This window comes from Pangasianodon hypophthalmus, chromosome 11 (assembly GCF_027358585.1).
Source record: "Pangasianodon hypophthalmus isolate fPanHyp1 chromosome 11, fPanHyp1.pri, whole genome shotgun sequence".
Taxonomy (NCBI): Eukaryota; Metazoa; Chordata; class Actinopteri; order Siluriformes; family Pangasiidae; genus Pangasianodon; species Pangasianodon hypophthalmus.
The window spans coordinates 20,881,152-20,905,034 of NC_069720.1; the positions used below are offsets into that span (position 1 = coordinate 20,881,152).

The 23,883-nt window shown below is 39.2% G+C and overlaps 1 protein-coding gene across 1 annotated transcript; it reads right to left on the reverse strand.

Moving 5' to 3' along the window:
- Window positions 1-1,236: 1,236 nt before the first annotated feature.
- abcb11b (ATP-binding cassette, sub-family B (MDR/TAP), member 11b) lies at window positions 1,237-23,883 on the reverse strand. The gene is made up of 28 exons (XM_053237972.1): window positions 23,584-23,883; window positions 23,465-23,483; window positions 21,319-21,348; window positions 21,171-21,225; window positions 18,360-18,604; window positions 18,170-18,257; window positions 17,587-17,720; window positions 17,326-17,497; window positions 16,027-16,151; window positions 14,854-15,028; window positions 14,618-14,731; window positions 13,350-13,460; window positions 11,797-11,922; window positions 11,376-11,579; window positions 10,119-10,289; window positions 9,805-10,006; window positions 9,619-9,697; window positions 8,477-8,603; window positions 8,152-8,319; window positions 7,930-8,034; window positions 7,198-7,359; window positions 6,883-7,086; window positions 5,683-5,924; window positions 5,340-5,496; window positions 4,999-5,196; window positions 4,616-4,822; window positions 2,823-2,969; window positions 1,237-2,725 (listed from the first exon to the last, which is right to left on the reverse strand). The coding sequence occupies exons 1-28, from the start codon at window positions 23,657-23,659 to the stop codon at window positions 2,525-2,527; spliced, it is 4,044 nt and encodes a 1,347-aa protein (XP_053093947.1). The 5' UTR covers window positions 23,660-23,883; the 3' UTR covers window positions 1,237-2,524.

A 23,883-nucleotide genomic window follows, 5' to 3' on the forward strand; every position in this document is an offset into this window, starting at 1 on the left:
CTGCCCACTGGAAATGTGAGCTATTTTACATAAATGGAATGGAAATCAGATTCAATTCTACCCTCGGGACTGCTGAGCAGGTTTATTAAGATACAAGCCTCTCTGTAATAGAATGATTAAAATTGTCTCTAAAATGCCTTTAGAGATGCAGTCCCTTTTGGTCCTATTTCATTATGCAGAGCATTGTTGTTGTTGCTGTTGTCTTCTTCTTCTTCTTCTTCTATCCTCGCTTCCTTTTCTTCCTTGTCTACCTCTTCTACCTCTTCTTCTTCCTCCTCTTCCCCCTCCTCATAATCTTCATCTTCTTCTTCCTCCTCTTCCCCCTCCTCATAATCTTCATCATCTTCTTCTTCCTCCTCATAATCTTCATCATTATCATCTTCTTCTACGTCTTCTTCAATGTCTTTTCTTCCTCTCCATCTTCTTCCTTCTCTTCTCCTTCCTCATAATCTTCATCTTCTTCTTCCTCCTCTTCCCCCACCACATAATCTTCTTCCTCCTCTTCCCCCTCCTCATAATCTTCATCATCTTCTTCTTCCTCCTCATAATCTTCATCATTATCATCTTCTTCTACGTCTTCTTCCATGTCTTTTCTTCCTCTCCATCTTCTTCCTTCTCTTCTCCTTCCTCATAATCATCTTCTTCTTCTTCTTCAAATTATTATTATTACAAACAATTTACTAAAAAAAATTTTTAGTGTCACTATTTTTGTTGTGCCACAGTAGCTTGTTGTGGATAGCATACACCCCAACACAGTATTACGCTTATGAAACAATAATCATTTATTGAAAACATTTCTAGTGTAAAGATGCTTTCAAAATAATTTATATTCTGAATTTATATAACAAATACTAGAAGAGCAGTAAACAAAAAACTAAATTCAATCAAATTAATATTTGGTGTGACTGACGTTATTTTACTTAGCAACTTTGCTTTTACTAGAATGTCATTTTTTGGGGGGGGAAAGTCAATGGGCATCTATTTCATTTTTTTTTTTTTTACTGACACTAATAAACATAATAAACCAAATGAACGCATTTGTCCAGCTTTTTTTTTTTTAAATGCTTAAAAATGCTTAAATGTTTCATCATGTATTAAGTTCCAGTAGACACAATTTTATTATGAAAAAATTATACATTAGTAGTAGCAGAGCTGCTCCTCTTACTACAGACAATAGCGTACACAGGTTCTCTAGATCTATAACCTTTTGTCATGAAAAAAAATGTAAATTGTAAATGCAGTTTAGAGATTTTATTGAAGATACTGGCAAAGAGATCCAAAACATGAAGCAAAACACCATAAACAGAGACAGGCAAGTAGTCAAGTGATCAAAAAAACAACACTGTGAGGGCAAATCCAAAAACCAGAGAGACCAAATCTCTATATAAAGGGTTTGCGTATGATTGGGTGTGCAGGTGTGCATAGAACCCAGGTGAGTGTGGACGTTCCGGTGGAGTGTTGTGCTCGGGATTGTAGTCCATGGCGGCTATGATTGTAGGCCGCAGTGTGTTCTGGGAAGTGGAGTTTCTAGTGGATTCCAGCGCTGGCATGACCCCTTTCCTTTAAAAATGTTTAAGAATGCTGTTCAAGCAATGGCGCTGTTATGGCAGTATTATTCAAACAGTATGATGTTCTCTGCCATGTGACAAACTGCATATTGTCTGTTCAGACTTCATATTGTATTTTTAAATGAAAATGTACTGATTATCTTGCCCTTCTGTCTGCATTTTGTCTTGTTTTGCAGTGACGGTTTATCAGAAAAATATAGATCAGAATATGATTTTACTCTGCAGGATACTAAATATAACCAGAGGCTGATGAATGTAGTATCTTCACACTCCACCAATCCCTATGCTCTTCACATGATCATATAATGATTGGCATGATAATACAATAATATTTACAGAAGGTCCACCCTTCAGACCTTTCAGTTCACACTCTTTCTGGTCTTTATTAATCAATACTTTTCAAACCCAGTGCAGTGAAATACCTGTATTAAAGGATTTCGAGACAAAAGCAGCTGAAATTTTTTCTCTTAGAACTTTAGTTTTAAATGAAATAACCCAGTTAAATAAAAGCTTGATTTTTGTTTTAAATTAGTGTTACAATTTTAAGACTTCTACAGATCTTGTGTATATATACAGTATATATAAGTGAATAAACTCAATGTAATAATTATTTATTAGTTAATATCTATTATTATGTATTAATACTTGATTGTGATCTAATAAATGTAACAATTCTTTCATTCTGTACAAACGTAACAACAGATTGTGCAACAGAGCAAGAACAATGAGTAAATAAAGCACATTCATTATTCATAATTCATAGTTCTATGTCAAATTACACGTGAAGTTCTTTCAAATCTTTGGCTTAGCCTTTGGAACAGTGAAATCTTTGTGAAAGCACAGGTCATAAAGCCATGACTCTATTTCCTCAATCTCATGAATATAAATAATACACCTTGTTTATACATTAGCAGAACTATTTGGGAATCATTAAACATTGGCTCCATAGTAAGCAACTAGCTGATTGGTGCTCCAGTTGTGACCAGCTTGTAATAAGCTCCATTTAAGGCCATGAGCTGATCGTGCGTGCCCTTCTCGATCACAAACCCTCGTGACATCACCGCTATGATGTCAGCGTTCTGGATGGTGGAGAGACGGTGGGCGATGACGATGCACGTGCGGCCCTCCCTCGCTTTATCCAAAGCCTCTTGTACTGTCTGTTCGATAAAAGAAAGATAAACACAAAGCATGATTATTGGGAGAATTTAGCCGTACCATGTAAGTCTTCCTCTGTCTGTCTTGCTCTTTTTTCACCTTCTCACTCTCTGTGTCCAGGGCTGATGTAGCCTCATCCAGCAGGAGGATTTTCGGGTCTCGTATGATTGCCCTGGCGATGGCAATGCGCTGCTTTTGACCACGTGAGAGCTGTGACCCTTGGGAACCCACATTAGTCTCATATTTCTGTAAGGACAATAACAAGAGAAGAGAGTGGTTACTAACACGAATAAATATTATGTTCTTAGAGCAGAAGTGTAGCTGGCAGCAGAGAGCGAAATCTAATCATATCAAATATAAAGATGTAACATCTTTCTTTACATTTTTTGCAACGTGTAACCCATCCCTATAAGCTGGGGAGAAGTTGTTTATGAAGAATATGGATCGCATTATTGGGCATATCATGATCAAATCTAAGTGACAGGATACAACTGAGCTATTGATTCATCATCGTTTTCACATGAAGTGAAGTTTTGTTGAAGTTATCAGCTGTTCACTGATGGAGACTTGAGGGAAAAACTGTTCGTAGCAATTGCAGTCCTAAGCCATCGTAGCAAAACTGTTCATATCAATTGCAGTCCAAAGCCATCTTCGTGGTTTTTCTTATGATTTGTTTAAAACACTTCCAAAAACCTAATGTGGGAGTATTGTGATGGATCAGGAGGTCAGAGAATAGTAACTCTAAAACTTGTCACTATTTAATTACACCACATATTTTGCATGAGGGTGGCACAGCAGTGCAGCAGGTCACGTTGCTGCCTCACTGCTCCAGGGTCAAACAGTGTATCAATAAATATAAAGTGCTGTAAATATAGAAAGTAAATACATATAAAACAAAAATAGGCTACTTGTCCTGTTTGAATGTGTTTACTGTGCATCAGTGACCTGGTTTACTAGTTTATTCTTGTGAGTATTCTTTATTTATGACAATACCTGGAATAAATTTAAGTCCAAGGACCTTGGTGAAAAAACTATTAAAATGTATATGAAAATATATTGTATGATGTTATTTTGCAAAAAGTACAATGCATCTGGAAATAGTAGTTATCATTTTGAATCATTTTGAACTTCAAATACAAGGGTCAGACATTGAGATTGTACCATGTATGGTGGTGATGCTCCCTGCCGTGTTCTTGTTTTGCTCAGTATTGGACTCTTGTCTTAACTTTGCTTGTTTTCTTGGTGCATTTTGTTTCATAAAGAAAACCCTGCACTTGCATCCATCTCCAATTTGGTGATATTTCTGAGACACATGAAGCCAGCCACCGCATCTTTTCAAACTGTTACACATGCTGCATCACAGCATGTAACGCACTTGGAGGAAAGGAAAGAGCTATCTGCCCTTTTCTGTGTACATTATCTCACAGGGGCACATGATTGGCTAGTGTTGCTGTGATTGACAGGGGAGAGATGGTATGCCATCCCTCCCACCCAGAGAGCATGGCCAATTTTGCTCCCTTGGCTCCCAGTCACAAATAGTTGTCATATCATTGGCATTGGAACTTGTGATCTTTTCTGTTGTGCCCCAATAGATTTTTTTTTAGCCTATTTTGAAACAAACATAACAATCCTTGTACTAGTGAGGCGGAATATTATCCAAGCACATAGTTGAGCACTTGAGGTTTTAGAGCCTTGTTAAACACCTCAATGGTGGCTTTCCAGGCAGTCCAGGAAACTCACAACCTTCCAGTTTCTAGGACAGAATACTAGGTGCTGTTTAACACAGAAATTCGCACATATATTTAGCAAAATTGAAGGCTTTCAGGAAATGAGCGTTAACGTCACTTAGAAACGAAACCATTTTTTAAAATTAATAATGGTTTTATTATTACCTCAGGAAGGGCCATGACAAAGTCATGGAGCTGGGCCTTCTTGGCTGCAGAGATGACATCATTCATGCTGAGCTCCTTCTGGTTATCCCCATAGCGAATGTTCTCCGCAATGCTGCAGTCAAACAGAATCGGCTCTTGGGAAACGATCCCAATCTTAGAGCGCAGGAATGGAACGTTGATATACGCCGAATCGTGTCCGTCGATTAGCTGAATAACAATAGAAAGCCCAGATGTGTCATTTCTCATAAATTCCCTCTCAAGTCTCAAACAAAGACAGAAATGCAATAACCAACTAAGTACATAAAGGCTCTTCTTTCATATACCAGGTCATATAATTCAGTAAGTAATTAGTGTGTGTTTATTGTATGTTACTGTATTCTCACCACTCGTCCTAAGTCTGGGTCGTAAAATCTCTCAAGCAGCTGGACGCAAGTGCTCTTGCCACAGCCACTGCTGCCCACGAAAGCAAGAGTCTGACCAGGCTTCACACTTACAGTAAGGCCATTCAAAACCTGGATATCTGGCCGGCTCGGGTAGGTGAACTTACAATCTATAAACTCAATATCTCCTCTGAAATCAGCCTAAATTCAGAGAAATAAAGATTTTAGATTATTGACCAACTGTATGTTACTGAACATAATATTTGGTTTTCTTTTGATGTTTTCTGTATGTTGATTGCAGTTGTTTTTCAAAATATTTTTCAAAAATTGTTTAGTTTAATCACCCATTTGTCGCCTTTGTCACTGTAGACACTGATTTTGGGAACACGATCAAGCAGCTGGAAGAAGCGAGCTGCAGAAATCTTCGCTTTGGCATAGTCAGGTGTGTATGAGGAGGCTCTGCCCAAAGCTGTTCCACTGGTTACGATGGCAGAGATGACCCTACCATGAGAGAAAGGAGCCTCTACTGTCACTACATTATTGTGTTATTACTACATGTAGCTATTACCATTGCCAAACTATTAATAAATACCCATATTCAGACATTTGCCAGTCATGTATGCTCATCAAAATATGCTCAAACTCTATTCCTGCATATTTTCACATGGAGTTCCCGGGAAATCTTACCTAAAAACCAAACTGAAATGAAGGTTCTCGTGGCGCACTAAGTATCCACCAAACCGATAAGACGCTGAGTTTGCCAGGAAGACTACACACTGGGCAAATCCATAGCAGGCACCATATACATTAGCCTTCTTCAATGCAGCCTTGTACGGTGCCTCAAGCTGAGCTTCGTACATCTCCACAAAACTGCGCTCTTTACCCAGACCAGCAATGGTGCGGATATTGTTCAGCGCCTCACCAGATATCTAGAGAAAGATGGAGGACAACTGAATCAGTTGTGTGATAAATATGTAAAATATTATTTGGTAACACTTTACAATAAGGTCCACAACTAAGAACTATAATGCTTCCATAAATGATGAATTAATACATGCACTAATCCTTAGCACATTCAGTGTTATTAATTATCTTTATGTACATAATATAGTGTAGGTTAACCTGAACTAGGCTATTTAAGTAAAGCGGGGTTTAGCTTAGAACTGTGCTGCTGGAAAACAAAAATATAAAGGAGCTTATAAATTCTATTACGGGTATATAAAATCATCATTATGAAAGCATTAGTTTTGTATTAATATATTACTTATTTCAGTATAAATAAAGTACAGAAACATAGTCTCATAACAAACTATGTACCCACTTAACATTTTTCATTAAAGTGATTTATTTTTCCAAAATAAAACTTTCTATTCTTATTTTTATTTCTTAAACTGAACATTAACAGCATTAATGGCATTTATAGCATTATTATAGGTTATAGATATTATAGATATTATTGTTGTTGTTTTGTCCAGACAGTAATATAAATGTGTTGAAATTGGAAATCTTTGTAAATATGAAACAAAAAGGGGAATTCATTTCCTGTCACATTCCCCCATATCTTATTTGCACTGCTGGAGAGCCTGAATGACCAAGCAAGGGAAGAGATTTCATATATCTAATTTCATAAATTTTATTTGTGCTGCTAATAAATGATAATAAATGAGGTAAATATCAGATATATATAGAGGTTCTTCAGCTTGTCCCTCAAGGGGAGATTCCTTTTTGCTTAGCGTTTTATGCAAAACCATACAAACAGAAACGATTCCAAGTAGGACCCTTTCAGTAAGCAAGAATCATTAAGCATCTAAGGAACTCTTGGGGAACTGTTTTTCCAAGAGCGAAGTGAACATGGAGTATGGAGGTTAAATTGGCTATTTAGAATACCTGACCAGCTGCTTCCATGGCTTGCTTGTCTTGCTTTGCGAAGCCGGTAAGCATCTTAGCCTGGAAGCCTCCAGAAAGCGCAAGGAAAGGCAGAAAGCAGATAATGACCAAGCTGAGCTTCCAGCTGAAGTAAAAGGAGATAATGATGGCCACGCCAATGTTGGTCAGAGAGTTCAAAATCATTCCAATCTGTGAGCCAGTGGCCTGCAAGAAATAACTACAAGTTAACCTTGATGGGAGAAGCAGTTAAATTAACCTTGGGGTGGAAGGTCAGGTTTTAATGGATGGTGTACAGGTTTGGTCCTTTACACTTACTCCCTGAACTTGCGAAGCATCTGTGGCCAGTCTAGTGGTCAAAGCACCTGGGCTATTCCTGTGGTCATCAAACCATCCAATCTCCTGGCCTAACATGGCTTGGAAACCCAGACGCCTCAATCTACGTGTCAGCAACTCCCCAGATTTAGAAAATGCATAACCCTGAGAGATAAGGGAGCATAGCAGAGTGATTTACAATACAGATCAAACCCAAACTACAAAGCTGAAAAACTCTTCAATAATTATTAGTAATTGTGAGTTGTATTAATCTACCTTCTCTACAGACTTTTACTTGTGTTCCTGTGTCTATCTGAAACACTACAAAAAGAAAAAAAAAAGCCCTAGCCCGAAAACCGAGTTCCATCTGCACCATATGCCAGCTGTACATATTAACGGAAGTTGAGAGTGCATTCCTAAATAAAGGTTGGGAGGGGAGATCCCTAAAAAATTATGCCACAATTTTAATAGGTAATACTAAAGAATGTTTTCCCATCATGTCAGAAAACCATGTACACTGAACACTTTCAAACACCACTACACTGGTCTATTGACTCAAGCTTGACTCCTTCATTATATATTCATTCACTGTGAAAAGTGAAAGTACAAACTAGGCAAAAGTTAGCTTAGTGTCTTAGTGTCAATTTAAACTGAACTGCTATATTAAATTAGCACACCAGTTGACTTGTGTAATGTAGGTTACTTGTGTAGTACAGTTCAGGTATTAGTGCTTACCTGCAGCATTTGTGTGAAAAAGGAGATCACACCGACTAACACAAAGAACAAGCAGATTCCATCAATCTCTCTCCTCTGGGCAACAGGGTCAGGCATCGAGAATGTCTGTGTGGAAGAAGACACAAGTGACATTTTCTTCCATATCCCACACTAATATCTGAGGAGAAAATCCAAATTTCTATTTCCAGCTTGGCAGGAACCACTGATTTAGTGAACCCTTACTGCCAGGATCTGGCTGAAAAGTAAAGAGTACACTGGATTGACTCCTCCATTCACAGCTGCTCCAAAAGATCCGAAAACCATGTAAGGCCATTCTGGGGCATTGTACTTCAGAATTCGAGCCACGGGAGCTGGTTCTACTTCCTCATCATCATCTTCAGGAATGGCACCCTATACACACCACAAACACATCCGCATACAGGAAAGGAAACGTCTTATCTGACTGCACCATTGAAACTGTGATTACACAGTTATTACACTAATAGTACATGCATTTTAAAAGAAAAAAAGGCATTATTTTAATGCACATAAACTCTTTTTGTGATACCTTTTTGTTGAACTCCTGGAGCTCCTGGGAAACATAGGACTGGGGACCGAGTTCCCCAGCAATTGGTACTGAGGATTCTGGAATAATGTTGGACAAACGTGATTTAGTCCCACGACGAATGGAGGCCCTGCAGAGACAGAAACAGATGTTATAAAGCATAACCAACTAAAGAGAAAAAATATTCATATTAACTCCAATATCAAATAATCATATTAACTCCAACCAGCTAGCCAGTGGCGTAGACAGGAATTGATTTCAAGGGGGGTGAGGAAATATGCTAAATCAAATCACTGAGTGATCTGAACAATTAAACTGATAAGTACATGCTCACGCAGTTTGGGTGGATGCCAGACAGTAGCAGAAGTGTATTCAGAGTTTGTCATTTAAGGTACATCTACTGTCAATCACTCTAGATTAATAACATTAATAGGTATTACAGTTTCACAGAAAATGATTACAATAACATGCTAATAGGAGGAAAATAACATAATACCACATCTACTCTTTTTATTCTCCTTCTGTTCTGTTTTAAACCTCCAGTACTTCACTGGCTGTCACTGGCTTGATATCCCTATGATCATAGTGTAGCTAGCTGGTTTATTAGCTTTTAAACAGAAACGGGAAAATGCGTGATCCTGATGGATCTCACCACAGCAGCTGGTAGCCAATAAGCTCACTTACAGTGGAAAACAATGTTATTTGATACAAATATTGTATATAATCAGTCAAATAACAAATAATCTTTTTGGAACTGTTATAAAATATTTCAAGGGCCACCTCCAAAGCTACACCTCAGCAGCTACCTACAGATAATTACAGTTTATGTAATTAAAAAACATAATAGAGTCAAATTCACACTTTACAATACCAGTATTTAATACATAAGCAGCTTCCTGGGCTCTGCTGCAGTCAGATACTTTACAAACATGAATGCTCAAGGTTCAAACTTGCAGTCATCCAGGTCATTTTCAATGTCTGGCAGCAGTAATCAAGGAAGGTGGACTTGTGTTATAATCTTAAAGATGTTTTGTCAGTCTTTCTGGGAGACATCTAATGAAGCCCTTCAGATGAGCAGCAAACTTCTAGTCATCATGAATTGGCAATCAGACAATCAGACTGATCTGTTTCATACACAAGAGCACCTTAGGCTTGCCCGATAACTTCCTGCCCGAGAAAGATTTATCCTCTCTGCTTCAGGCTCTCCAGCAGCCTCTTCTTCCACTAAAGAAAAAAACAGGATGAATATTGTTTGTTTTCAATAATAACTGGTACATAGGCAAGCATTTGTGTATTTTTTTTTTATTTGTACACATATGAGAGTGACCTACTCTGTCGGGCTTTCTGGTTGAGAGCTTTGTCTCCCTGGCTCTGTAGAGTGACAAGAGTGAAGTAAACACCCTTTCTGTTCATCAGCTCATCATGTTTGCCTCTCTCTACAGCTCGCCCATGCTCGAACCCCACAATCACATCAGCATTCTTTATTGTTGACAAACGATGGGCAATGGAAATGGTGGTACGACCCATTTGGACCTTGACCAGACACATATAGATAGGCAAGCAACAAAGCATTTTTGAGAATCTCCAGTATATTATTCATTTTTTGCATGGTTTGTTGTGTATTTGTGGTAAAGGTGTTGCTGACCTTGTCAAGGGCTTCCTGTACCACAGCTTCACTCTCATTGTCGAGTGCAGAAGTTGCCATGTCCAGCAGAAGGATTCTGGGATTTCGCACCAGGGCTCGAGCAATCGCAATTCGCTGCTTCTGGCCACCACTCATCTGTCCACCACCCTCACCAACCAGCGTGTCAAATTTCTGAAACCAAGTTAGAAATCACATTACAAATGGACTTAAGTTCATCCACAACTATGTGCACATTTGTCTAATATTTTATTATCAGGTGTGCAAACAGGACTGTGAAGTTTACTAGTTTTAAGTCATCCTCAAAATCTGTGATAAAAAGTGATGACGTTCACCTCAAGAGATCATTATTATTAGAATGGAAGTAATTATGGACAGTGACATGGGTGCAGCACATCACTGGATGAAAAGGTTTAAAGGCCCTGTAGCTACTCTGATTAATCCAAAATGGCTCCCAATTTGGAGGGTGCAAAATCCATTAATTTGTGCAATATATACAATTCAATTTTATTTATATAGCACTTTAAACAATGGACATTGCCACAAAGCTCCTTTATAGAAATCCCGATATAAGTTTTTGATTTAAATTTATCCCTAATGAGCAAGCCAGAGATGATGGTAGCAAGGAAAAACTCCCTGAGAGGACTAGAGGAAGAAACCGTGAGAGGAACCAGACTCAGAAGGGAACCCATCCTCGTCTGGGTGACAAGAGACAGTGCAACTATAAATAATTCCCTTCTATAACTGTGTACTGTAAGGTCAAGCAGTGCTAAGCATGTTAAAAGGAACTTGAGTATGAGGATTATTAGAGTTTAAGTTTAAATTTCTTGTATCAAACTAAAATTTTAAACTGTTCACTGATGGAGACTTGAGTGTAAACTGTTCTTAACAATTGCTGAAAGAACATCCACAGCCATCTTTAGGGTGTCTGTAAGGAGTAAAGAGTCATTTCACACTGTTACGGTCACAGGAATACTGTTAGCCACACTCCAGACCTGTCTTCTTCCATAATCTGCATTGCTATGCTAAAGTTAATGATTTACAATATGATTGCACAAACCTTCTGTCACAATCCTCACATGCTTGGTGACATTAGCAACGTTTCACAACTTTATTTTGAAGTATAATGTTCTATCTGCCCAACAAACACTTTTTGTAGTGTCTTGTTAGTGTAGAATTATTGGGACAATCTGTAAGCTTCTGAAGGTGCTTGACAATGCTGAGGGTTAAGAGTTGTAGTTGAATCATATAAAAGTCAACCTGTGGTAAGTCCATTATAAAGTTGTAGGCGTTTGCATCTTTGGCGGCTTTGATGATGTCGCTGTCAGTTACATCATGTCGTCCGTAGCGAATATTCTCAGCAATGGTAGTGGCAAATAAAACTGGTTCCTGCTCCACGATGCCGATAAGTGAGCGAAGCCACTGGATATTCAGACCGCGAATATCATGACCATCCAGAGTGACCTGGAAAGAAAAACATGGAAAGATATGATTAAAAAAAAAAACACGAAATCTTTAGAGAATGACAAATGATTGTGTTACATGCAATACTGAAAAGATCATTGTTACAAAAATAAAAGCTTTCAGTATTTCAGAAAGAGTTTTTTACACCCACGGCAGTGGAAACAGCACATGTGGCTTTCCCACACAGCTCAACACTGATCCATGTAAAGATTCTTACCATGCCCTCTTTGGGATCGTAAAAGCGTTGAATGAGCTGTACAGCAGTGCTTTTTCCTGCCCCACTTGGCCCTACGAAAGCTGTGGTCTCCCCAGACTTCACCTGGAGATTCATCTGATCCAGGATCTGTGTTAGGAAAGATTCATAACTCAGAAAACCTTAACAATTCTTAACTTTTAGCATTCAACCTCACTGTAGCTGAGAGACTCGATGAGGACACTCAGTGCTGGTCACATAGGTGTGGCCACAGTGGAAGTCACTGGGTGCTGAAATACTTTTACAGCTTCTCCAGTATTATCATACCATTTTGATCAAGTCTCACACAAACTCACACCCCTGTTAACAGCTCATGTAATCTTTATAGTTTAAATATACACTCACCAAACACTGTACACCTACTCATTCATGCAATTATCTAATCAGCCAGCAGCAACGGGTAATGTTCACATCAACCATCAGAATGTGATGAAAATGTGATCTCAGTGATTTTGACCGCGGCACGATTGTTGGTGCCAGATGGGCTGGTTTGAGTATTTCTATAACTGCTGGTCTCCTGGGACTTTCACACACAACAGTCTCTAGAGTTTATTCAGAAAAAACATCCAGTGAGCGGCAGTTCTGCAGATGGAAATGCCTTGTTGATGAGAGAGGTCAACAGAGAATGGCCAGACTGGTTCGAGCTGACAGAAACGGTACAGTAACTCTAATAACCATTCTGTGCAATTGTGGGGAACAGAACAGCATCTCAGAATGCACAACACATTGAACCTTGAGGTGGATGGGCTACAACAGCAGAAGACCACATCCATTTCCACTTCTGTCAGCCAAGAACAGGAAGCTGAGGCTGCAGTGGGCACAGGCTCACCAAAACTGGACAGTTAAAGACTGGAAAAACATAGCCTGGTCTGATGAATCTCAATTTCTGCTGAGGCTCACTGATGTTAGGGTCAGAATTTGGCACCAACAGCATGATCCCATGGACCCAACCTGCCTTTCCGTCAACAGTCCAGGCTGGTGAAGGTGGCGTAATGGTGTGGGAAATGTTTTCTTGGCACACTTTGGGCCTGTTAATACCAATCAGTCATCACCTGAATGCCACAGCCTATTTGAGTATTGTTGCTGACCACGTGCATCCCTTCATGGCCACAATTTATCCATCTTCTAACGGCTATTCTCACCTGTTTCGTTGGTGTAGCTTTGGAAAGAAACACTGAAGAGGGGATGTATTTGTTTGAATTTTGAGTTTAGCTCAGGAGGAGTCTTACTGTTGAGTGACTGAAGTTTGAATTCCATTCATGCCACAGCTATCCATGGCCAAGAGTCCAAGAGATACAGCTGGCCCTGGATGGCATTACAAAGCAAAACTAACCAATCATGGACTATAATTTACAATACATTTAAATGATATTGCAGTTCCTACTTCTGAGTAGACCTGATAAACCTATTGGACAAGTGGCAAAATGTCAAAATTGTAATACACATCCAGTTGGCATAACACACTAACACTAGCCAATTCAATAACCAGAACAACTGACAACCTTTTAGATTTTTACCTTCACTTCTGGTCTAGAGGGATAGTGGAAGGTAACATTGTGAAATTCCAGATCTCCTTTCACCTTGTCCAGCTTGTAGCCAGCTTCAGACAGGCAGTCGATCTCTGGCTCCTGAAAATAAGACAAATCTTAAGTAAGATGGTATGTTATGCCATAAGATGGTATGATATGGTATGTTATCTAGTATGTTAAATACTAGATGTTTATAATTGTTCATACACCAATAATTGTTCAGACACCAATCAGCCATAACATTAAAACCACTGACAGGCCTTGGCCCCGAAATTCCCCAGATCTCAGTCTGATCGAGCGCCTGTGGGATATGCTGGAAAAAGTCCGATCTATGGAGGCCCCACCTCGCAACTTATAGGACTTAAAGGATCTGCTGATAATGTCTTGGTGCCACAGCACACCTTCATAGGTCTTGTGGAGTCCATGCCTCGATGGGTCAGAGCTATTTTGGTTGCACAAGTGGGACCTACACAATAGTAGGCAGGTGGTTTTAATGTTATGGCTGATTGGTGTATATATGTATATATGTATACATACACATTGATCAGCCATATCATTAAAACCAGCATGGGCACTCTGACAGGTCTGCAGCTACGCAGCCCCATACGCATCAAGCTGCATTGTTCTGACACCTTCTATCATAGCCAGCATTAACATTTTCTGCAATTTGTGCTACAGTTGCTCTACTGTGGGATTGGACCAGATGAGCTAGCCTTCGCTCCCCGCGTGCATCAGTGAGCCTTGGGTGCCCATGACCCTGTCGCCGGTTCACTGGTTTTCCTTCCTTGGACTACTTTTGGTAGGTACTAACCACTGTATATCAGGAACACCCCACAAGACCTGCTGTTTTGGAGATGCTCTAACCCAGTTGTCTAGCCATCACAATTTGGCCATTGTCAAAGTAGCTCAGATCCTTATGTTTGACCATTTTTTGAGTTTTAAATGAAACCTCAATGTTTCATTTAAAATTCATTGTGCTGTAGATGTAGATTTATGGCTTTTGGCAGATGCTCTTATCCAGAGCGACTTACAGAAGTGCTTTGAAGTCTCTATCAATAAATACATCCTGAGACTGGTTCACTAGGTCAAGGACTAGGTATACTTTTAGTCTAAAAACTTTGTTGGGAAGGTAATATAGTAAGAAAAGCACACAGAAAACACAGTTTAAGTACTTCAGGAAAAGGTGAGTCTTCAGTGTACCTCTTCAAATACTTAAGAACTAAGCACTTAAGCATTCCAGTGAAAGAGGTACTTACACGCTCAATAGTCTCAAAGATGAGGGTGGCAGCGCCTCTGCCTGCAGCAAAAGCCTCCAGACAAGGAGATGCTTGTCCCAGGTTCAATGCGGCAATAAGCACCCCAAAAAACACCTGCAATTAGGACATACATAGCAGGGGTGTTTGTGGGGGCATTTATAAAGAAGATGTGCATGGCTGTTTGTGTGTGTGTGTGAGAGGGTGTGTGTGTGAGAGAGAGGGTGTGTGTGTGAAACCTGAAGTAGGGTTCCAGGACTGTACTCTTCTGTGTCGACCACTAAACTGGAGCCATACCAAAATGCCAGCGCATAACAGAGGAATATAATAAACCACATGTAGCCAGTGAAGAATCCCATGATCAGGCCTTTTCTAATGCCCCAGCGCTGAGCAGAGACAAGATTATGATCATACCTTAAAGAAGTGTGAGCGGAAGGAAAGTGAGGAAAACAAGTGGGGGAGAAAGTAGAAAAGAGATTATAATATGAATGCATTGTACCTATTTAACTCTGGTAGCAAAATACAATTTTCTATTATAGCGAATGAACAAAGTCTAATTTTAATGAATTTAACGTTTCTGTTTTCTCTCTCATTTTCACTTTTTTCACTTATTTAGTTTTTCACATTATTTTATTAATATTGTAATTATAATTAAAATTAATTTTTTAAAAAACTAATTAATTAAATAAATAAATAAATATTTCGCATTATTATTAATTAAATCAGGTTTTAAAAGTACAGTATTGTATCAAAATCATATTAAATTATAAGTGGATGTGTCTCACTAAGATTAGATAGTTATAGTTTTTAAAAATAGTTAAATAAATTAGTAAAAATAGTTTATTAAAAATTAAAAGTGCCTAAAATTAAAAGTGCCAAAAAAAATTGGTTGCGTTTAAATTAAATACATCAAACCTTTTATTTTTACTAAATATATTTAACTTCTAGTAAAAATAAAAAGTTTGATGTATTTAATTTAAAAAGTAAATGATATTAGCTAAGTAATAATTTTTTATTAAGAAAAACAAAGATTAAGGTCAAGGGCAGTGTCAGTGTTAATATTATATCATAAATATATATATATTATTACTCACAAACCCAACCAATTTTTTGAACGTGTACATATTTTGATGGATGAACTGAACGTAAAACTAATCAGCAATCTTTAAATAAAGACTGGTTGTGATATCCATACAAATTGTTGTGGATTTTATTGGATGTTTTTAAATGTAAAAGCCTTTAAAGGTCATCTGAGATGGTACCAAGTAGAAGCCTTAATGAATAATTTTTCTTCTGAGAATATATAGTAACAAAGTACAATTACAATTACAGGTTTTTTTTTTGTCATTACGTTGGTTGGATGAATATGATCATTTGTGGAGAAACAACTCTAAAGAGGACTTAAAGCTAACCTTTCCACTTCTTTCTTCTCTCCACCAAAGGCAGCCACGGTACGGATGGAGGACAGGACCTCATCTGCCACAGCACCTGCTTTAGCATAGGCCTGCAGCTCCCAACCAGTTAGCTTAGCCACAAACTGAAAAACAAGCCCAATCAATACTATGACATATTTTTTAAATAAAAATGGATTTAAGTACGTTTTCTAGCAGGCTACTTTTAAAGAAAACAACTTGCTTTCTTACTGTAAGGCCCATAAATAAGAATATGTGAATATTTAACTAATTCTTTCATACTGATGAATTAATACATGGACTAACCCTTAGCACACCAGGAATCAATGAAATATATTTATCAGTATTGTGGGCTCGAGTTACATGACTTGGACTCAACTTGGACCCCAGTCACAAATTTGCTGACTTTCGACTCGATATAGCCAAAGAAAAATTGCGCCTTGACTTGACTTTTGCATCAGTGACTAGTGACTTCACTTTATGCTTTTAATAGTGTGTAGTGAATCAACTATTATTTTTCTCAACAAACAATTCATTTTCAGCCAGTCAGCTTTAATCTTCATTTCTGAGGTCAACATTCAACCAGTCAGACAGCCAATCAACTTGCACTAAACAACTACAAAGTTGAAAGAGCGCTCAGTCCCAGAGGCACTTTAGTAGGCAGTAAATAGTAGTAAATTTAGGTAGTAAATAGTAGCTAGTAGATTGATAGTAGCTTTCACCCACAAAAATTATGTTGTTTGCAACAACAAAAGAGCTGAAACATGTCTAACCTGAATATCAGACGCAAAAGCAACAGCTTCATATTTTGTTCAGCACAAATGAATCCCAAAGCAAAGCCAGAGTGAACTGAGACAGGGTGCTAAGGGTATCCTAGTGAAAATAGTCTACACCTCATCTCCTGTAAAATTGAATTGAAATACTCAGTTTTTATAGTCAAAGTTATGCGTCTTATAAATACCCATATATTTCCATCGTTATAAAGTTTGTCTAGAAAGTGATGAACACCAATTTGAAAAAAAAAGGCTGCATGATTTGTGTAAGTTTACTATAATAATTATTACTCCGGCTTTAAATTTTGTAAAGAGCACATTATGACTTGTTGAGGACTCGAAATGTCAAGATTTGAGACTTATTTATGACTTGCAAAACAATGACTTGGTCCCACCTCTGGTATTAATTAATTTAGTGATGTATCAATTAGTAATGCATCAATATACTGTATGCTTATTTGTGGACCTTATAGTATAGTGTAAATGTAATATTTGACAGCTTGCTCATGCTCTGAATGATCCTCACCAAAGCCATAAGACCAGCTCCCAGTCCAATAAGTGGAGACACAGAGATGATGACCAGTGTCAACTTCCAGCCCTTTACAAAGCCCATGAGGAAGCCACAGGCGAAGGTGGTGAAGCGCTGAATAAAGATTCCCACCTGATCCCCTATGGCGTCATTTATCTTATTGATGTCACTGTCAAAATGAATAGATCATACAGAACTATATTATGAACCTCAACACATTGACGCATATGTAAGTGTGGGCACATATGTTTATCTTACTCGGACATGCGTGTGTTAAGTTCACCCGCAGAGTTGCAGTCGAACCAGCCGATCTCCATCCTCATGACTTTGCTGAAGTAGAGCTTCCTGATGATCTGGATCTGTCGAGCAGCGCTTGCCACCCATAGAGAGATCTGACCAGGATGTAGCAAAATTCCAGCTCTTTTAATTTAATTTAATTTAATTATCATTTGACTTTTGATTTCCACATAATGTGTTTATTTGGTAAATGTATTCAATTATAGTGGTCTGGCCATTAAAGCAAAAAAATAATAATAATAATAACAGTAAGCATGCCTAAGAAAAAGGGCTAAATCTAAACTTTTATGCCAGTAAATTACATACGATCAAACACCAAAGAAAAGTCAAACATTAATGGGATGGCTAGATTTTGGTCAGATGTCTTTCTAAAGATATAAAAGAAAGACCATCTTGGAAATATACACAGTTCAGTAAGGACAAAGAAAGATGTATAGGGGTTACATCCAGGAAGACTAGAACAAAACAATTTAACTCAGGGCAGATGCCTTGGGTCAGTCATTGCTCACTGAGATCATTCACTATTACTGTACACATGACTTACTTGTATGTATCCGAGCAGGAAGACAGCACATCCAATACCAACGTAGTAGTAAGCAAAGTTAGTCATCTCATACTCTATATCTAATAACCTAACGGAAATAGAAAGGTCATTATTAGTGAAGAGTGTGTAGTACAGTGATAGTACTGTGAGTATTCATTTGCAGGGTTTTCAAAACAATGTGATTTCTCACCCGCAGGCTTTGGTCATATTATGCTCCAAGTTTTCCTCGGCTGTGAGGTTCCGCCACTGAATGGTGTTATTGAGGCAGTGTTTGGCTGGATCCCGCAGCTCATTCAGCTCAATGTCATAGTCAATGAATGTGTCAGTCAGCAACCCAAACACGAGCAGCATCAGTGGCTGGGCAGAGCCGTGTATTATAGCGCACAAACTCCCAACAATCATCATCAAGATTTCCCGGCATGTGGCAAAGCGGAACTGGGATGAAGAAAACATGATGGACAATGAATCTTTAGTTACATGAATTAAATAATAAAGTTTATTTCATGGGGTAAGTTTGTTTTATATTTGAGCTCACAGAGATTGGTAATCATCAGAAGTACTGCAATCACATTTTAGCAAATTTACCACCTGTTAATTTTAGTATTGATTCAGATAGGTGTATAACAATATACCAGATATGGGCAAACTATAAGGCCACTATACTACACTATAAGGCCAAAAGTATGTGAATATCTAACTAATCATACCCATATGTGCTTTTTAAACATCCCATCCCATGGGCTAGGCCCCTTAGTTCCAGTGAAGGGAAATCTTAATGCTACAGTATACAATGACATTCTAGACAGTTAATAAAATATGAGTATGATGGTCAGGTGTCCACATACTTATATAGTACATGTGGACACCTGACCATCACACCCATATTTTGTCTAGAATGTCTAGAATTTCCCTTCACTGGAACTAAGGAGCCCAAACATGTTCCAGCATGACTATGCCCCTGTGCATAAACCAAGCTCCATGAACACATGGTTTTCCAAGGCTGGAGTGGAAGAACTCGACTGTCTTGCACAGAGCCCTGACCTCAACCCCACTGAACACCTTTGGGATGAACTGGAACGTTGACTGCACCCCAGGCCTCCTCACCAACATCAGTGCCTGACCTCACTAATGGTCTAGTAGCTGAATGAACACAACCACAGCAACGCTCCAAAATCTAGTGGAAAACCTTCCCAGAAGAGTGGAGGTTATTATAACAGCAAAGAGGGACCAACTTTGGAATGGGAATGGGTTTTGGCCATATAGTGTATATGGTATGCCACTAAAGACGATGCAGCATGTCTAACTGAATTTGCTTTTTAAAAAAAAGTAACTCACCAATGAAAATCAGGGAATTTTGTTAATAAAGACTAAGCATGTAATTATTTAAATAATTAATATAAGCATTTTATGCAAGAAAATATGAATATAAAAATTGCATTAAATAGTATTTTATACTAAATAGTACTTAATACTAGTTTAAAAAATCTGTAGTTATACCTGTGCCAAAGAACAAAAAGCCCTCTTGCCTAAATGACTATCGTCCTCTAGTCTTAACATTGCTTGTCATGAAGGTTTTTGAGAGGCTTATCAAAAAGTCCATCTGCTCCTCCATCCCTGACACCATTGACCCACTCCAGTTCGCCTACCGCCCCAATCTCTCACGTCCTACTGAGGACGCAATCTCTCACGTCCTCTACACACCACCCTCACCCACACCGACAGCAACAAAGGGAACTATGTAAAGCTGCTGTTTATAGACTATAGCTCAGCCTTCAATACCATAGTCCTACAAAGGCTGGCCTCCAAGCACAAGGACCTCAGACTTAATGCCCCCCTCTGTGACTCTGTGCTGTACCCTGGTAGTGACAGTGGGCCAGTTTACCTCCAACTCCACCACCCTGAGCATCGGAGCCCCAAAAGGCTGTGTCCTGTGCCCCCTGCTCTACTCTTTCTACACACACGACTGTGTGTCCTCTCACAGCTCCACTTCTATTATCAAGTTTGCTGATGACACAGTGGTTATGGGCCTCCTCTCCAACAGCAATGAGGCTACCTAACTTGACAAGGTAGAGAAACTCATGCTTGGTGCCAGACTAAGAGTCTCTCTCTGAACGTCAGTAAAACCAACGAGCATCAGGAAGAGGCAACAGCGGAATTACACCCCACTCAAGATTGGCAGGACTCCCATGGAGAGAGTGAGCAGCTTCAGGCACCTTGGAGTACACATCCCTTGGAGTACACATCACATCTGACCTGGATTCATCACATTCAAGCTCAGGTGAACAAAGCCAGATAAGGGTTGTATCATCTGAGACTGCTGAGGAAATTCAGGGTCTCCCCAGCAATCCTGAAAACTTTCTACACTGGGGCCATAGAAAGTTTACTAACTCAGTGCATCTCAGCGTGGTATGGAAACTGCTCAACCCAGGACTGCGAAGCCCTGCAGAGAGTGGTGCACCCTCTCTGCATAACATCTACACCAGACGATGCAGTACAAGAGCTGCTAAAATCATCAGGGACCCCACCCCGATAACAGTCTGTTTACTGCTGCAATCCGCCAGACACTTCCGTAGTCTGATGGCTAAAACTGAGAGGCTTAGGAGGAGCTTCTTCCCTCAGGCCATCAGACTCCTCAACATGGTTGTGTCCACCATACAAACCCCTCAGGACTCCACAAGGACTCTACAGTCACTCTTCACTCCACACACTGCACTTTGCACTTTGTATTGTTTCTACACGTAACAGCTGCATATTTTGTACATCCGTTCTTCCATATCCTGTACATATATTTCACCTCCTGTATATGTATTTCATATCTTGTACATATATTTCATATTTCTTGTTTCTTACTATTTCTTATTCATTTCTCATTTTTAAATTTTAACTGTAATTTAGTATTTAATGCACAGTCTAAAGAGGAGTAGGCCAGGTTTCCATTTCACTGCAAGTTATACTATATATAATTGTGTATGTAACAAATAAAAAAATTGGTTAACTTTACCAGTTGAAAGAACCCAACGCGGATGGCTGATTCTTCCTTCTGACCTGGTTTGAACCTGTGATGAGGAAAAACGTTAATATCCAAATCAAATTTCACCCAAAATAAGTAAGCAAATAAATAAATAAATAACAGGAAAAGTATAACCTACTTTTTATGCTTTTTGGAAGATGCCATTGTCCTGTGATGAGATCAAAAGTCAGTATTATTTAAAAAAAAAAAAGAATATATATATATATATATATATATATATATATATATATATATATATATATATATATATATATACACACTGAGGCTGTGGGGGAACTGCAGGAATATCTGGACTGTACAAACTGGGAAGTTTTCAGGTCTGCCACCAATAGTCTGGACAAGTACACGGACACTGTGACGTCCTACACTGACTTTTGTGAGGACAGCGTCATTCCATCACGCACCAGGGTGAGTTACAACAATGATAAACCCTGGTTCACAGCTAAACTCAGACAGCTGAGGTCAGAGAAAGAGGCTGCATTCAGTAGTGGGGACAAAGACAAATACAAAGAGGCCAAGTACAGATTTAGCAAGGAGGTGAGAAGAGCTACATCAGAGCATGGTGAGAGAATGGAACAGAAACTCTCAGCCAACGACTCTGCCTCTGTCTGGAAAGGGCTTAAGGCAATCATCAACTTCAAGCTGTCTCGGACTCCCGGATCATCAGCACTGGATCCCCCCAAGGCTGTGTCCTCTCTCCTCTGTTATTCTCCCTGTATACCAACAGCTGCACTTCTAGTCACCAGTCTGTCAAACTTCTGAAGTTCGCAGATGACACCACTCTCATCGGCCTCATCTCTGATGGAGATGAGTCGGCCTACAGAAGGGAGATGGACCATCTGGTGTCATGGTGCAGCATGAACAACCTGGAGCTCAACGCTCTCAAGACAGCGGAGATGATAGTGGATTTCAGGAAGGATCCTGACACTCCGGTGACCTCTGTTGAGTCCTTCCTCTTCCTGGGTACCACCATCACCCAGGAGCTTAAGTGGGAGCAGAACATCAGCTCCCTCACCAAGAAGGCTCAGCAGAGGCTGTACTTCTTGCGGCAGCTGAAGAAGTTCCACCTCCCCGTGAAGATGATGGTCAACTTCTACACTGCCATCATCGAATCTATTCTCACTTCCTCCATCACAGTCTGGTTTGCTGCTGCCACGGCCAGGGACAAGGCCAAGCTGCAGCGCGTCATTCACTCCGCTGAGAAGGTGATCGGCTGCAGCCTCCCATCACTCCAGGACTTGTACGTCTCCAGGACCCGGAGATGTGCAGCCAGGATTGCAGCCGACCCCTCTCACCCCGGACATGCACTCTTTCAGCCTCTCCCCTCTGGCGAGAGGCTCCGGTCCATCAGGACCAGGACCTCACGCCACAAGAACAGCTTCTTCCCCGCTGCAGTCAGCCTGCTGAACAGTGCCCCAATTCCCCTCAGGTGACCCCCCTCCCCGAATCTAGCGACAGTCACTCTCCCCTCTGAAGCTGCAACCTTTCTATCTACCATGTTCACTCACTTTTTTCTGTATATAACTATTTATATTTTTGATTTAATATATTCTATCTTCTGCTGTTTACATATTTCATATTTATATATAGCATGTTCATCCTGCACCATGGTCTCTGCACTTTTGTTTTTTTGTTTTGTGTTGCATTTTCTTTTTTTTTTTTTTTTTTTTTTGTTGTGTTTTGGTATTCTTCACTTCATCTCCCCCTTGACTTTATATCTTTCATTCTGTGTTTGCACCTGACATCAAGACAAATTCCTAGTACTGTAGAGTGTCCTTTACTGTACCTGGCAATAAATTTTTTCTGATTCTGATATATATATATATATATATATATATATATATATATATATATATATATATATATATAGTGATGACCTCAAGCCAACAGTGTGCAGTTAATTTAGATTATATTTAATTATTTAGCATTATTATTATCCATCACAGTGGAATTTTGTCTTATGTCGTCTTTGTGTAATGGCAGACAGAACAAATGTATGCAACATGCAGAGAATATAGTACAAAAAGGGTCTTTTCACTTTCCTTGCATTAGCCAGTATTTTAGAGAATGTACCACAGCCTACTGCAATGCCTCTTAAATTTTTATATGCCATCTCAAGAATTGTTTTTCTGTGCCCAAAACTCTAAATAAGATTGAATTCCTATGGGATTTTAAGTCTGATTTCTGATGAATAATTGATAATTGACTTCAGGTTTAATAGATTACCACCCCCTTAAAAAGGTCAGCTAAAAACATGTACTTACATGTATTCTGCATCTCGCTCTGAAATTAGAATCAGTATGTTAACATCATTACAGATTGACCATGTAGAATAAAATGTTTATGTATTACTGCATGCTTAATAATACACCACACTCCTTACCTTCACTGGAAAACTCATAGCCATCGTTCTCTTGTCCAATCCTCTTAATGCTGCGCAGCTTCACAGATCCTGGCATTGTGTTTCCTATTCCAGATCGGTTTCAGAAAACTGGAGAAAACTTCAGATATCAGTTCCAATTTCCAGAGGATGTGTCTACGTTTTAATCATCTCTTAAGCATTTGATAAAATCAGTGTACTGCTGTCAGAGTGACACAAAGTAGATTAGCATGGAAGGTGTATATTTGTGGTGTTGTGCCATGTGGTTGGTTGTACTGCTCAAGGTAAGTGTCCAGCAGGTTG